Genomic DNA, 14,309 nt, shown 5'->3' with positions numbered 1-14,309 from the left:
GGTACACTGAGTGTTTGCTAGTATAATGGCTTAGTTATAATGAGTTGGAGTGTGCAATGCAGGCAGAGGTGCTGCAAATGTCTTTGCACTAGTGTGACTAGACAAAAGTCCAATAGCCACGTTTAGGATGCCACTAGGTACACTGAGTGTTTGCTAGTATAATGGCTTAGTTATAATGAGTTGGAGTGTGCAATGCAGGCAGAGGTGCTGCAAATGTCTTTGCACTAGTGTGACTAGACAAAAGTCCAATAGCCACGTTTAGGATGCCACTAGGTACACTGAGTGTTTGCTAGTATAATGGCTTAGTTATAATGAGTTGGAGTGTGCAATGCAGGTAGAGGTGCTGTAAATATCTTTTCACTAGTGTGACTAGAAAAAAGTCCAATAGCCACGTTTAGGATGCCACTAGGTACACTGAGTGTTTGCTACTATAATGGCTTAGTTATAATGAGTTGGAGTGTGCAATGCAGGTACAGGTGCTGCAAATGTCTTTGCACTAGTGTGACTAGACAAAAGTCCAATAGCCACGTTTAGGATGCCACTAGGTACACTGAGTGTTTGCTAGTATAATGGCTTAGTTATAATGAGTTGGAGTGTGCAATGCAGGTAGAGGTGCTGCAAATGTCTTTGCACTAGTGTGACTAGACAAAAGTCCAATAGCCACGTTTAGGATGCCACTAGGTACACTGAGTGTTTGCTAGTATAATGGCTTAGTTATAATGAGTTGGAGTGTGCAATGCAGGCAGAGGTGCTGCAAATGTCTTTGCACTAGTGTGACTAGACTAAAGTCCAATAGCCACGTTTAGGATGCCACTAGGTACACTAAGTGTTTGCTAGTATAATGGCTTAGTTATAATGAGTTGGAGTGTGCAATGCAGGCAGAGGTGCTGCAAATGTCTTTGCACTAGTGTGACTAGACAAAAGTCCAATAGCCACGTTTAGGATGCCACTAGGTACACTGAGTGTTTGCTAGTATAATGGCTTAGTTATAATGAGTTGGGGTGTGCAATGCAGGTAGAGGTGCTGCAAATATCTTTGCACTAGTGTGACTAGAAAAAAGTCCAATAGCCACGTTTAGGATGCCACTAGGTACACTGAGTGTTTGCTACTATAATGGCTTAGTTATAATGAGTTGGAGTGTGCAATGCAGGCAGAGGTGCTGCAAATGTCTTTGCACTAGTGTGACTAGACAAAAGTCCAATAGCCACGTTTAGGATGCCACTAGGTACACTGAGTGTTTGCTAGTATAATGGCTTAGTTATAATGAGTTGGAGTGTGCAGAGGACAGGAGGGTACAGTGGCAGGGTTGTGGGTCTCTGGGTAGAGGAATGGAAACCTGCCTTTCTATTCCCTCCTAATGGGGAAATGCAGCGACAAAATCCCTGACCTTTGCTACACAGACACTGTCGCTGTTTTCAGGACCTGTCACCTATGGCTCTGACCCTGCCGGTACGAGCCCTTAAAAGGACTGATGGAAAGTGCTATCCCTATGCTGTCCAGCGCTGTGTATGGAGCGCATACAGCAGTATCGGCGATAGGACAAAGGACGGAGCTGCGCCAGTGATGTCTGACACCAAGAACGCAGAAGAGATAATGGCGTCCGGACGGCCAGATACTCGTTTTTATAATGCAGGGACATGTTACATAGACATCCTATCACATATGCCGTTGCTTCTCTGGCTAAAAGTCCACTTAGCTGTGTGTGTGTCTGGGATTGGCTGACATGCTGGCCCGCCCCACAAGAGACGTGCGCTTAGGGAAAGAAGACAAGAAAAAAAAAAAAATGGCGATCACCATTATAGAAACAGCAGTGATCTGAAGGCGCTGTTCCCGCACACTATACATTGAAATGTCATAATAGTGTGATTCACAGAGTGACTTACACTATTACAGCGGAAAGCCAGCTAGGAATTAGCTGTTTTTTTGCTGCTAGAACCGTTCTCGAACGTTTCTAGAACTATCGAGCTTTTGCAAAAAGCTCGAGTTCTAGTTCGATCTAGAACAGGCCCCAAAATCACTCGAGCCTAGAACTGGAGAACCACGAACCTAGAACCGCGCTCAACTCTAGTTAGCACTACAATCTTGCAGCGCTGGTGTCGTGGGTTCACATTCCACTAAGGACAACATCTGCAAGGAGTTTGTAAGTTCTCTCCATTTTGCATGGGTTTCCTCCAAAAATCCAAAGACATACTGATAGGGAATGAAGATTGTGAACCCCAATGGGAACAGTGTTGCTTGTATGAGCTCTGAGGAATATGTTAGAGCTATATAAAAATAAATATTTTTATTATTATTATGGTCCCCACAGCCTCACACACAGTATGATGGACCGCCAGTCCCCACTCAGTATGATGTTCCCATAGCCAGACAAACAGTATGATAGTTCCCATATACTGTTTGATATCTCCGTAACCCCTTCCCCCCACAGAGTGTGATGGCCACCAGCATTTCCCCCAAACTACTGACTGACGTTTAAAAAAATGATAAGAAACAGAACTACTTACCTAGCCGTGTCCCTTCCAATGCTGCTCCATTCTATGCACTGTGTGGAGTAAGGTTCTGCATAGCACACATGATCCAGTGACATGGATAGTTTTAATTACACTTTAGACTCAGACACACCCTGAATTATGCAATATATTCAACATTGTCTTCATCAGAGGATGCTGAAACAGGTGAAATCGAGGTTGCAGGCAGAGCAGCATAGGAGTGGTGTGGAACATGGAACGCTTTCTCCTGCCCTTTGGTTGTGGCCTGCAGACCACACTTTGCACTGTTCCAATGTATATCAACAGAACTACATTGATACACCTAGAACTAATCCTCAAAATAAATTCAGACGACAAACCAGATGATTATATTCAGACCCCACAGACCTATAAATCAAGTCAAACCCTACGCCAGACTCCTAAATTAATCCAGAATCCATACAAAACCACCATATAAATGGAGACCCCCCCAAAACAAACTTCAAAATGAAGTCAGACCTCAGATCAAACTTCTAAATGATCTTTTACCTAGACTGGGCCAAAAAGCTAAGTGGTATGAGTATTCAAGGCTCTTTTACGGAGAGATTACACAGACACAAAATCTTTTTCTTACCTTCATTAAATTTCTAAAGTGGAGTATAAACATTAAAAAAATATTGCTGTATTGTTTATATATTTTGGAAAATTGATAATAAAATTGTTATTTTCTAGCAAACAATTATGATGGACAGCTTCATTACGGAGAAATGGTTATAGTAGGAAATCAAAACTGCAGTGAATATCACAAGGGGAGAATTACAGTCAATGAATCTGAAATTTGTGCTATTAATGAAACTGCCAACATTGCGCCCTGTGAGGTAAGACAATGAGCAACGTTCATTTAGAATAATCAAGTCTATGTAATTATTCTTGATATTCAGACACATTCTTGATATTGAGACACAAGCAGATGTTTTCATTTTTGTGCAGTTTTAATGTTTTGTCATATCATGTATATTCATCTTATCTCAAAATGAAAAAATGAAATGCTCTAAGCAATGGAGAGTAGATATAAATAAGCATTGAAGACTCTTGCTGCTGAAGGAAACTGACTGAACCAGTATGAATATTTGTAGACACATAGTACAGTAATATAACCATGATCAGTATCAGAATCTTATTGTCCTTTTTCAAATCAAGAAAACCTTAGCTTATAGGGAATGAAAGTAGCTAGAAGAGAAGTAAAGTGAATATGTCTGTTTAACTATGGTAGGTACATGACTTAACCAGTTGTCAGCATCAGAATAAGGATGGACTCACATGAGCGTATGGCATCCGATGCGGGAGCATCGGATGCGATATGCTAATGACTCCCGACTCAGGCTTTGCTGCGAGCGTGAGCGGAGTGTCATGCGACTGTAACCCGATCTTGCGATTGGGTCACAGCTGTGAAGTTGAGTGCGGGTGCTGCAGAGGAGAGGGAGGGGTTAATCCTCCCATCTACTCCATTGTCAGCCTTTGCGTATATCGCACTGCACTGGGATAACATCCGAGTGCAGTCTGATGTATCTATCGCATCCATTCACTTGAATGGGTGCGAGGGATATGGCTGTAGCAGAAAATCGCAGCATGCTTGATTCTGGATGCAATAAAAGCTGCCCAATTGCTCGCCCTCATTCACTAACATTGGTCATAGTGCAATGCGAGATTTTCTCACATTGCACTCGTCCGATTTTCATGCTCGTGTGAGCGTACCCTAATCACGAATTGCTATAATCTGTTATCTAGGAACCTTAAATGTAACATTTAAATTTGAAAAAAAAAATGCAACAGCATCATGTAAATGGCAGCCAACAGGAATTGTAAGATTTGGATAACCTATCTTTCTAAAGCCTGCTTTACACACTTCAATAGATCTTTCAATCCTTCGTCGGGGTCAAGTTGTAAGTGACGCACATCCGGCATCGTTCGTGATGTATTTGCGTGTGAAACCTACATGCGATCGATATTGAACGAAAATACGGTGATCGCATACACGTCGTTTATTCCTCATACATTGGACGTTTGGTAGTACGAAACTAGTGAATTGTAACGTGTGACATCCCTCATACGATTTTGATATCTGATGCTATGTGTGCAGGTGTGCGCTCTGCACCGCAGCTTAAAAAAGGTCTGCTTCAGAGCGCAGCTGAAAAGCTGCGTTATGAAGCGCCTCACAATGTCTGTCATTCACTAATCTCTGTCAGTCCGTCACTATCTCTGTCCCTCACTCTCTGTCCATGTCAGTCTATCCCCCTCTCTCATATACTCACCGATCCCCGATCCCCGGCTCTGCACGGCATTCACACTGCTCCGGCGGCTTTTACTGTTTTGAAAAAGCCGGCCGCCCATTAAATAATCTCGTATTCCCTGCTTACCCCGCCCACCGGCGCCTATGATTGGTTACAGTGAGACACGCCCCCCACGCTGAGTGACAGGTGTCACACTGCACCCAATCACAGCAGCCGGTGGGCGTGTCTATACTGTGTAGTGAAATAAATAATTAAATAATTAAAAAAAACGGCGTGCGGTCCCCCCCAATTTTAAAACCAGCCAGATAAAGCCATACGGCTGAAGGCTGGTATTCTCAGGATGGGGAGCTCCACGTTATGGGGAGCCCCCCACCCTAACAATATCAGTCAGCAGCCGCCCAGAATTGCCGCATACATTATATGCGACAGTTCTGGGGCTGTACCCGGCTCTTCCCGATTTGCCCTGGTGCGTTGGCAAATCGGGGTAATAAGGAGTTATTGGCAGCCCATAGCTGCCAATAAGTCCTAGATTAATCATGTCAGGCGTCTATGAGACACCCTCCATGATTAATCTGTAAATTACAGTAAATAAACACACACACGCCCGAAAAAATCCTTTATTGGAAATAAAAAACACACACACATTCCCTGGTTCACCACTTTAATCAGCCCCAAAAAGCCCTCCTTGTCCGGCGTCATCCAGGATGCTCCAGCGTCGCATCTAGCGCTGCTGCATGGAGGTGACCGGAGCTGCAGCAGACACAGCCGCTCCGGTCACCTCAAAGCAGCTAATGAAGACAGCCGTGCGATCAGCTGATCTGTCACTGAGGTTACCCGCGGCCACCGCTGGATCCAGTGACAGCGGGTAACCTCAGTGACTGCTCAGCTGATCGCTCGGCTGTCTTCATTAGCTGTGTGGAGGTGACCGGAGCGGCGGTGTCTTCTGCAGCTCCTGTCACCTCCATGCAGCAGCGCTGGATGCGACGCTGGACCATCCTGGATGACGCCGGACAAGGAGGGCTTTTTGGGGCTGATTAAAGTGGTGAACCAGGGAATGTGTTTGTGTTTTTTTATTTCTAATAAAGGATTTTTCGGGCGTGTGTGTTTATTTACTGTAACTTACAGATTAATCATGGAGGGTGTCTCATAGATGCCTGACATGATTAATCTAGGATTTAGTGGCAGCTATGGGCTGCCAATAACTCCTTATTACCCCGATTTGCCAAAGCACCAGGGCAAATAGGGAAGAGCCGGGTACAGCCCCAGAACTGTCGCATATAATGTATGCGGCAATTCTGGGCGGCTGTTGGCTGATATTGTTAGGGTGGGGGGCTCCCTATAACGTGGAGCTCCCCATCCTGAGAATACCAGCCTTCAGCCGTATGGCTTTATCTGGCTGGTTTTAAAATTGGGGGGGACCGCACGCCGTTTTTTTTAATTATTTAATTATTTATTTCACTACACAGTATAGACACGCCCACCGGCTGCTGTGATTGGGTGCAGTGTGACACCTGTCACTCAGCGTGGGGGGCTTGTCTCACTGTAACCAATCATAGGCGCCGGTGGGCGGGGTAAGCAGGGAATACGAGATTGTTTAATGGGCGGCCGGCTTTTTCAAAACAGTAAAAGCCGCCGGAGCAGTGTGAATGCCGTGCAGCGTCGGGGATCGGGGATCGGTGAGTATGAGAGAGGGCTGCTCAATTCAGTTACTCAGGAGTTTAGCGGTCACCGGTGAGTCCTTCACTGGTGACCGCTAATCAGGACGCGACACAAACAGAGCCGCAGCATGAAAATGAAGTCGGGTGAAGTTCACCCGAGTTCATTCTGACAGTGCGGCTCTGTCTGTGTCTGCTGTCATCTGCCATTCAGCTCTGCTACATGGCTGTCTGTGTCTGCTGTTAGCGGCCATGTAGCAGAGCTGAATGGCAGATGACATAGTAAAAACGCATCCCTACACATTACACACGCTTGTCAAGTCAATAAATAAAAAAAAAAAAAGGGTGCCCAATGCATACGTCACAGAACACATGATCTAAAGGATCGCACAGAAAATTGATCAATTTAACATAGGCTACTAACGCTCGTGTGACAGCAAATGAACGACCTACGTGCAATCTCATTAGATCGCATATGCAACCTGGGCGTGTCACATCGCATACGAGATCGCATACCTAATTGTAAGGTGTAAAGCTGGCTTTAGAGAGCTTTTCTGATGCAAGTTGATTGTAGGAAAATCTGTGAATGTTGACCTTTTACCTGCAACCTTAGGCTTCCGCCACACATCCGTGAAAAACGTGCGTGTTTGGTCCGTTTCCGTGTATACTGGAGACACGGCCAAACGTGCACCAATGTTACTATATCTCAGCGGTTACACTTGCGTTTTTGGTTATGTCCGTTTGTCCGTCTCCGTGATGCGTTTTGTGGGCCGTGTCTCACGCCAGCATGTCCGTTTTATTCACGCAACACGCAGCACGGACCCAATGAAAGTCAATGGGTCTGTGCGCACGTCCGAGTGACACAGACGCATCTCTGTTTGTTCCCTGTATGTTTTGTGCTTTTTTCATGTCATGTCAGTCTTTTTTCTTTTTATGTTTCGTTCTCTCCCTCAGTCCGTCGGTCGGTCTCTGTCTGTCTGTCCCTCTAGCTGTCTGTCGGTCAGTTCCCCCCTCTCTCATACTCACCATTCCCCGATCTCCGGCGCGGCGCTGTTCTGCTGTTATAAAAACTCCGGCGGCTTTTCCTCTTTTGAAAAAGCCGGCCGCCCATTAATCAATCTCGTATTCCCTGCTTTACCCGCCCACCGGCGGCTGTGATTGGTTGCAGTGAGACACGCCCACCACGCTGAGTGACAGGTGTCACACTGCACCCAATCACAGCAGCCGGTGGGCGTGTCTATACTGTGCAGTAAAATAAATAAATAAATAATTAAAAAAACCGGCGTGCGGTCCCCCCCCATTTTAATACCAGCCAGATAAAGCCATACGGCTGAAGGCTGGTATTCTCAGGATGGGGAGCTCCACGTTATGGGGGGCCCCCCACCCTAACAATATCAGTCAGCAGCCGCCCAGAATTGCCGCATACATTATATGCGACAGTTCTGGGGCTGTACCCGGCTCTTCCCGATTTACCCTGGTGCGTTGGCAAATCGGGGTAATAAGGAGTTATTGGCAGCCCATAGCTGCCAATAAGTCCTAGATTAATCATGTCAGGCGTCTATGAGACACCCTCCATGATTAATCTGTAAGTTACAGTAAAAAAACACACACACACGAAAAAATCCTTTATTAGAAATAAAAAACACAAACACATTCCCTCATTACCAATTTATTAACCCCGACAAACCCTCCATGTCCGGCGTACTCCACGGTCCTCCAGCGTCGCGTCCAGCTCTGCTGCATGCAGGTGACAGGAGCAGCAGAAGACACAGCCGCTCCTGTCACCTCCACGCAGCTAATGAGATGAGTAGCGCGATCAGCTGCTGTCACTGAGGTTACCCGCGGCCACCGCTGGATCCAGCGGTGGCCGCGAGTTACCTGACTGACAGCAGCTGATCGCGCTACTCATCTCATTAGCTGCGTGGAGGTGACCGGAGCGGCTGTGTCTTCTGCTGCTCCTGTCACCTGCATGCAGCAGAGCTGGACGCGACGCTGGAGGACCGTGGAGTACGCCGGACATGGAGGGTTTGTCGGGGTTAATAAATTGGTAATGAGGGAATGTGTTTGTGTTTTTTATTTCTAATAAAGGATTTTTTCGTGTGTGTGTGTTTTTTTACTGTAACTTACAGATTAATCATGCAAGGTGTCTCATAGACGCCTGACATGATTAATCTAGGACTTATTGGCAGCTATGGGCTGCCAATAACTCCTTATTACCCCGATTTGCCAACGCACCAGGGTAAATCGGGAAGAGCCGGGTACAGCCCCAGAACTGTCGCATATAATGTATGCGGCAATTCTGGGCGGCTGCTGACTGATATTGTTAGGGTGGGGGGCCCCCCATAACGTGGAGCTCCCCATCCTGAGAATACCAGCCTTCAGCCGTATGGCTTTATCTGGCTGGTATTAAAATGGGGGGGGACCGCACGCCGGTTTTTTTAATTATTTATTTATTTATTTTACTGCACAGTATAGACACGCCCACCGGCTGCTGTGATTGGGTGCAGTGTGACACCTGTCACTCAGCGTGGTGGGCGTGTCTCACTGCAACCAATCACAGCCGCCGGTGGGCGGGTAAAGCAGGGAATACGAGATTGATTAATGGGCGGCCGGCTTTTTCAAATTAGAAAAAGCCGCCGGAGCAGTGTGAACGCCGTGCAGCGCCGGTGATCGGGGATCGGTGAGTATGAGAGAGGGGGGGACACTGCAGTCACTCGGGGGATTACCGGTCACCGGTGAATCCTTCACAGGTGACCGCTAATCAGTACACGGCACAAAGACAGAGCCGCGGCATGACAATGAAGTCGGGTGAAGTTCACCCGAGTTCATTCTCATCCCGCTACTCTGTCTTCCGACATGTAGTAACGACATTTTGCATCACACACGTACATTTCACACGGACAACACATACACATGTCAGTTATTTCACTCACGCACACACGGACATTCCACACGCACATACGGCTAGCATACGGGATACACACGCAGGCCACACATACCATAAAAACGGACATAAAAAACGGAAAACGGACCCGAAAAACGGCCCGTTTTACACGGACGTGGTTTTCACGGATGTGTGGCGGAGCCCTTAAAGGGTATATCTCCAACTTTAAAAAATAACAAAAAAGTGCCTAAGCACTAATAGATAGGTAGTTGTTAACTGCCTGCCTGTTGTGCCCTGCGTCATTCCCCGCTAACACACACAGAGTGGTCAAAGACCGCTCCTGCTGGCGATACAGTGGTTTCTTCAACAAAATGGAGCCTTCTTTTCCACTCCGCCCTGTTGATGATGTCATGCAGATTAACAGCCAACTCTTTGCTGACTAAGGGGGGAGCCACTGTCAATCAGCACGATGTCATGTGTCCCATCCCTTCTACAGAGCAGAGCGGATGAGAAGCTGCCTCTCTGTTGATGCAACATCCATAGAATCTACAGAATCACCAGCAGGAGTAGTGTGTGACAGCTGTGTGCCAGTAACGAACAGCGCCAGGCACAACAGGCAGGTAGGTAGCTGTGACGCCCCAGGGGCTGTAGGCTACTTGGTCCTGGGCGTGTGGTGTGCAGGGGGAACAGTAGTGGTCGCGGCCGAGACCCGCTTCCGTGACCCTGGGCGTCGGTCCGATAAAAAGGGGTGAAACACAAAAAGAATGAAAAAACTCCAGCAGATCATAGGCTTGGGTAAAGTAAAAACTTACATCTTTATTTGTGCAGGTTTAAAAATCCACATCACAGGTGGTATCAACAGAATTAGGATAGTACTAGATTATATCAGCCAACGCGTTTCGACATTAGACATTGCCGTATGATTTTTTTCATGAATAAGATCATACGGCAATGTCTCATGTTGAAACACATCTGCCTGGGACTCTCAGTTCTGGATTAAGTGATTTACTCTGGAAGCAGCTGATACTAAAGCTGTGAGCTGGATTTTTTTCTACTTTGAAAAATAAAAAGGAAATAAAAGAGTTCTCGACTACGCCACTTGTGGTGTGCGGCCAGATAATGGAGGCCGCCGCTGCAGGGTTCTGCTGGGACTGATGGAGTAGTGCAGCTTAGGTGTTTTAGGCCCTCCACAGGCAGGGAAAGGCCCCAGCAGTGGATGATGAGGGGGCAATCGTAAGGGATAGTCAGTATATGTGTGTAGAGACGAGAAGGAAACAGTCAACACCTGTATTTAAGTTTCATCTTGCCTTTACTGGAGGCTGGTACCTGGACCCTCTGGTGCCGGTTACAGGTGTTCCCGCTCCCCTTGTTCTCTGTGACAGCTGTGACCTGGGTTGGCTGTCCTCCGTGCATACTTGTGTTGATGGGCTCCCGTGGCCTAGAGCTTCTTGGGAGTCCCTTATCTTCAGTCTTGGTCCTATTGCAGGCAGCCTGGACTATTTACAGGGTTCAGTCCCTGGTCCATTCTTCTCTGCTGATGCTTTAGACTCTTTGGGTGGTGAAGGACCCTGGAGATCCCCTCACCTGGCCGAATTAACAGTTGACCATAAAGTGTCCCGCTGTCCTAGGGTCTGCACTCCAACCTTGTGCTCAGTCCTGTGAGCCTTGGTTCCAGACTTCCACAGGCGTCCCGCGGTTCCTGGAGTCTTACACTTCCACAGGTAACCCACGGTTCCTGGAGTCCTGTTTCCTTACTCTACAGTCCCTCACTCCTGTTACAGGACTCTATTGTTACTTCAGATCTTTCCCTTTCTTTCTATACTTTCACTCTCAACTCTTTCTCTCTCCTCTCAACTCCTTCTCCTCACTACTTCCACCTCTCCTCACACTGCTCTGCTTTGCTGACTACTTCCTCCCGCCAACTTCCCAACTGACCACTCGCCCATCCCCCTCGCTGGGTCTCTCCCTACAGATTAGGTTGCAACTAGCTAATCAGTGTCCATCCCTTTTAACTGTTGCTAGGCAGTCTGCCAGTCTGGTGTTGGGGTTGTGTATGTGGCCAGAGTGTGCTGGTGTGTTGACTGGCATGGATATTCCGGGGTTTGGGTTTCCACAAGTTACAGTTTATGGCACCTGGTACCTCAGGGGTGCTACATAGCAACTACCTTCCTGTTGGTGCTTAGGCACCCTCATTTATTCTATGGTGTTGTACATGTTTAAAAGTGTACACATAATATGGATAAGTACAACAATACAAAGCACAGACAGGTACAGGAGGAAAGAGGACCCTGCCCCCGAGGGCTCACAGTCTAGTGATGGGTGAGGATAGCCATTAACATTGAACTAAAAACTGAATGACTGCAGTTTAAACATATTCTGCAGCAGTGAAATTGCATTATCATAAAGGAAAGGTCTTAGGCATTGCTGTAATGTCTACAGGGAGAAGCATTTAGTTCATTAAACAGATGAAGAAGGACAAATATGAAGTAAGAAAACTCTCAGGTCTTCACGTATAGGAGTGTTAACTAACAGAAAACTTTGGTACTTCTTGAAGTCATGAATCAGAAACATGTAAATTTAAGCAAATACTACATAGTCTGCAGTATATGAACAACAATTGTATGGGATTCTTTGCTGTTTATTTCCAAACTTATAGTATATTCCTACTGTATTATTTTGTGGCATGAGTATCTTCCCCACAATCCTTTGCAGTGCTGAGCAATACTAATTAACATAAAAAAATATGAATGTTTAATGACATAAATATTAGAATTATATATAGAAAAGTAAAAAAAATCTTAAAGTGATTAAATGTTTGTTATATTTATTTGCTCTTCTTATATTTTGTCTTTTTTATAGCGTGATTATGGTGGCCCTCTTATCTGTGCAGAAAACAGGACAGATCTGGTACAAGGTGTAATTATACCAGGACGTGGTTGTGCTGCCCAAAACAGACCGGTCATTTTTGTTAGAGTGGCTTATTATGCAAAATGGATACACAAGATTATCCTAACCTACAAATCTCCATAGACAATACAATTATCATTATGATAACAGTTGTATGATGCCCTAAGCTTTACTTGATAATCAAGTTGTGCATGTTATTCTTTATAATTAATTTATTGTCATGTTCTCTTATTGCTGACATGTTTGGTTGACGTGATGAAAAATTTCCTGAGTATACTTGAACAACTTTTTATAAGGACAATAGGAAGAAATATAGTTACACAGACGTTTATGCTGCTCTGATGGATAGTTTTATTTAATGACCTAATATGAAATACTGGGTGTCCTAATTCTATTTATTTTTAAGCAATAACAGTACATGGTTACATAGTTTGTACAGTTTAAAAAATTCGCAAATCCATCTAGTTTAATCAGGGGATGGGAAATCATATAGAGAATAAGTACATTCATAATGCACGAACCCCCCAATCTTGTGTGTTGGCAAAACAGGATCAACAGTAGATTGACATATACTCCTCGTGAAACACTAGGCATTTAACTCACCTTCAATGTTATACCTATCAGAATAACGCACTTCTGATATTCCTTCAGCTGCAGCCTGCACCTTCTTCATTCTGGTGGCCACCCAGAAATCTGCACACCTCATCATAACTATCTGCTTTCATTATATTTTGTATCCAAAGTTCTAACATAAGGAGAATACAGGAAATAAACACTTCTTTGCTTTATTCATCAAACCTTCAAAAATATCTAGTAATAACTGAACCAAAACAATTGGAACCAAGAACTTACATTTTTAGGATAATTCACGACTATTCTGCTATATTACATAGGAAACTTTAAAGGACAGATGTAAACTGTTCAAATGATATGCCTAAATATCCAAAACAAAGAAACCCACCCATACCTATCTAACACCTTACCAACATATAGAAGTGACAGAATGAATAATACAGCATTTTTGAGGTGATTGGTCTATCTAAAATAACTCAAGCACATTCTAAGACAGACAGTTGGTATATGACTTTGTAGTCCAATTTAGTTAGGTAGTGCATAAAGTATATATTAAAGGAAATCTGTAATGATAAACAATGCTATTAATCTGTAGATTTGAAATTAATCTTCAGGTTAATAGCATTCTAAATCTATGAGGCTATTGCACTGTAAGTACGGCTGCCAGGAGGAAATGAAATGTATTCTTCCCAGTAGCCTGCATCTCTCAGTCATATAGGTGCAACTGGCACAGTTTCAGTGAGGGTTGTTCCTAAATCCCAGTGGGTAGCAGGACCTATGGGCATGACCAGCTTGGTTAGTGGGCATGATGGATTGTTTGGTGGGCATGGTGATGTTTTCTCCCCTCCAATATAATCATGCAAGGGGGGCTTTGCCCCCCTGCACCACCCACCATCTGGGGAACTTACCCCCAGACTCCTGCTTCTATTATAATCAACTCTATGCCCATGTGGACTTAGAAGGAAAATGTTGCTTCTTGGTATCAGATAAGTTGGAAAAGGCCCCACCCCTACTGGTCAAATGGGCATTACATTTAGCAGAGGTCCCTCTGTCAACTGGAATTTATACATTACCTTTCAGTGAGTGGCAACTATAGTGCCTTGGCCATGACTGACAGCCAGCACAGCATTGAAGCAATGTTGTAAGATCATCACTAATGATGAGGGTGCACTACCATGATCAGGTGCTTAGTATTCGTAATTAGCAGGTGGAAGCTAGGATGGGTGCGTTTCGAGTACCGAGTATAATAGAAGTCAATGGAGAACACAAGCATTTTTTTGGTAAATCTAGAAAAATGCTCAGGTTCCCCATTGACTTCCATTATACTTAGGTTCTCGAGTTGCACCCATCTGAGCATACAACTGTCTGTTACAAGCACTGAGCACCCAAGCATGGCAGTTGTTCGCAAATCACTAATCATCACTTATATAGTCAATACACTGGCTTTATGTTCCCACATAAATGTTACAGCTGTAAAAATTAGAGGCTGGGAAACCATACAATCATTTGAAATAGTGGTTTATGATATCTG

At 45.0% G+C, this 14,309-nt stretch overlaps 1 protein-coding gene across 2 annotated transcripts in view; it reads left to right on the top strand.

Annotated features, from left to right (window-relative positions):
* Nucleotides 1–13,957, top strand: part of HGF (hepatocyte growth factor) — a 262,687-nt gene extending 248,730 nt beyond the window's left edge. For both annotated transcript variants that reach the window (XM_075342579.1, XM_075342578.1), the window contains exons 17-18: nt 3,201–3,346; nt 12,158–13,957. In XM_075342579.1, coding sequence (XP_075198694.1) covers nt 3,201–3,346; nt 12,158–12,328 — 317 coding nt within the window. In that variant the 3' untranslated portion in view covers nt 12,329–13,957. The remainder of the gene's footprint in view (nt 1–3,200; nt 3,347–12,157) is intronic.
* The last annotated feature ends 352 nt before the right edge of the window (nt 13,958–14,309 follow it).

The sequence above is a fragment of the Anomaloglossus baeobatrachus genome, chromosome 4, assembly GCF_048569485.1.
Source record: "Anomaloglossus baeobatrachus isolate aAnoBae1 chromosome 4, aAnoBae1.hap1, whole genome shotgun sequence".
Classification (NCBI taxonomy): Eukaryota; Metazoa; Chordata; class Amphibia; order Anura; family Aromobatidae; genus Anomaloglossus; species Anomaloglossus baeobatrachus.
Note: the sequence above shows the minus strand (reverse complement) of the source record. Positions and strands in the feature narration are given on the sequence as shown.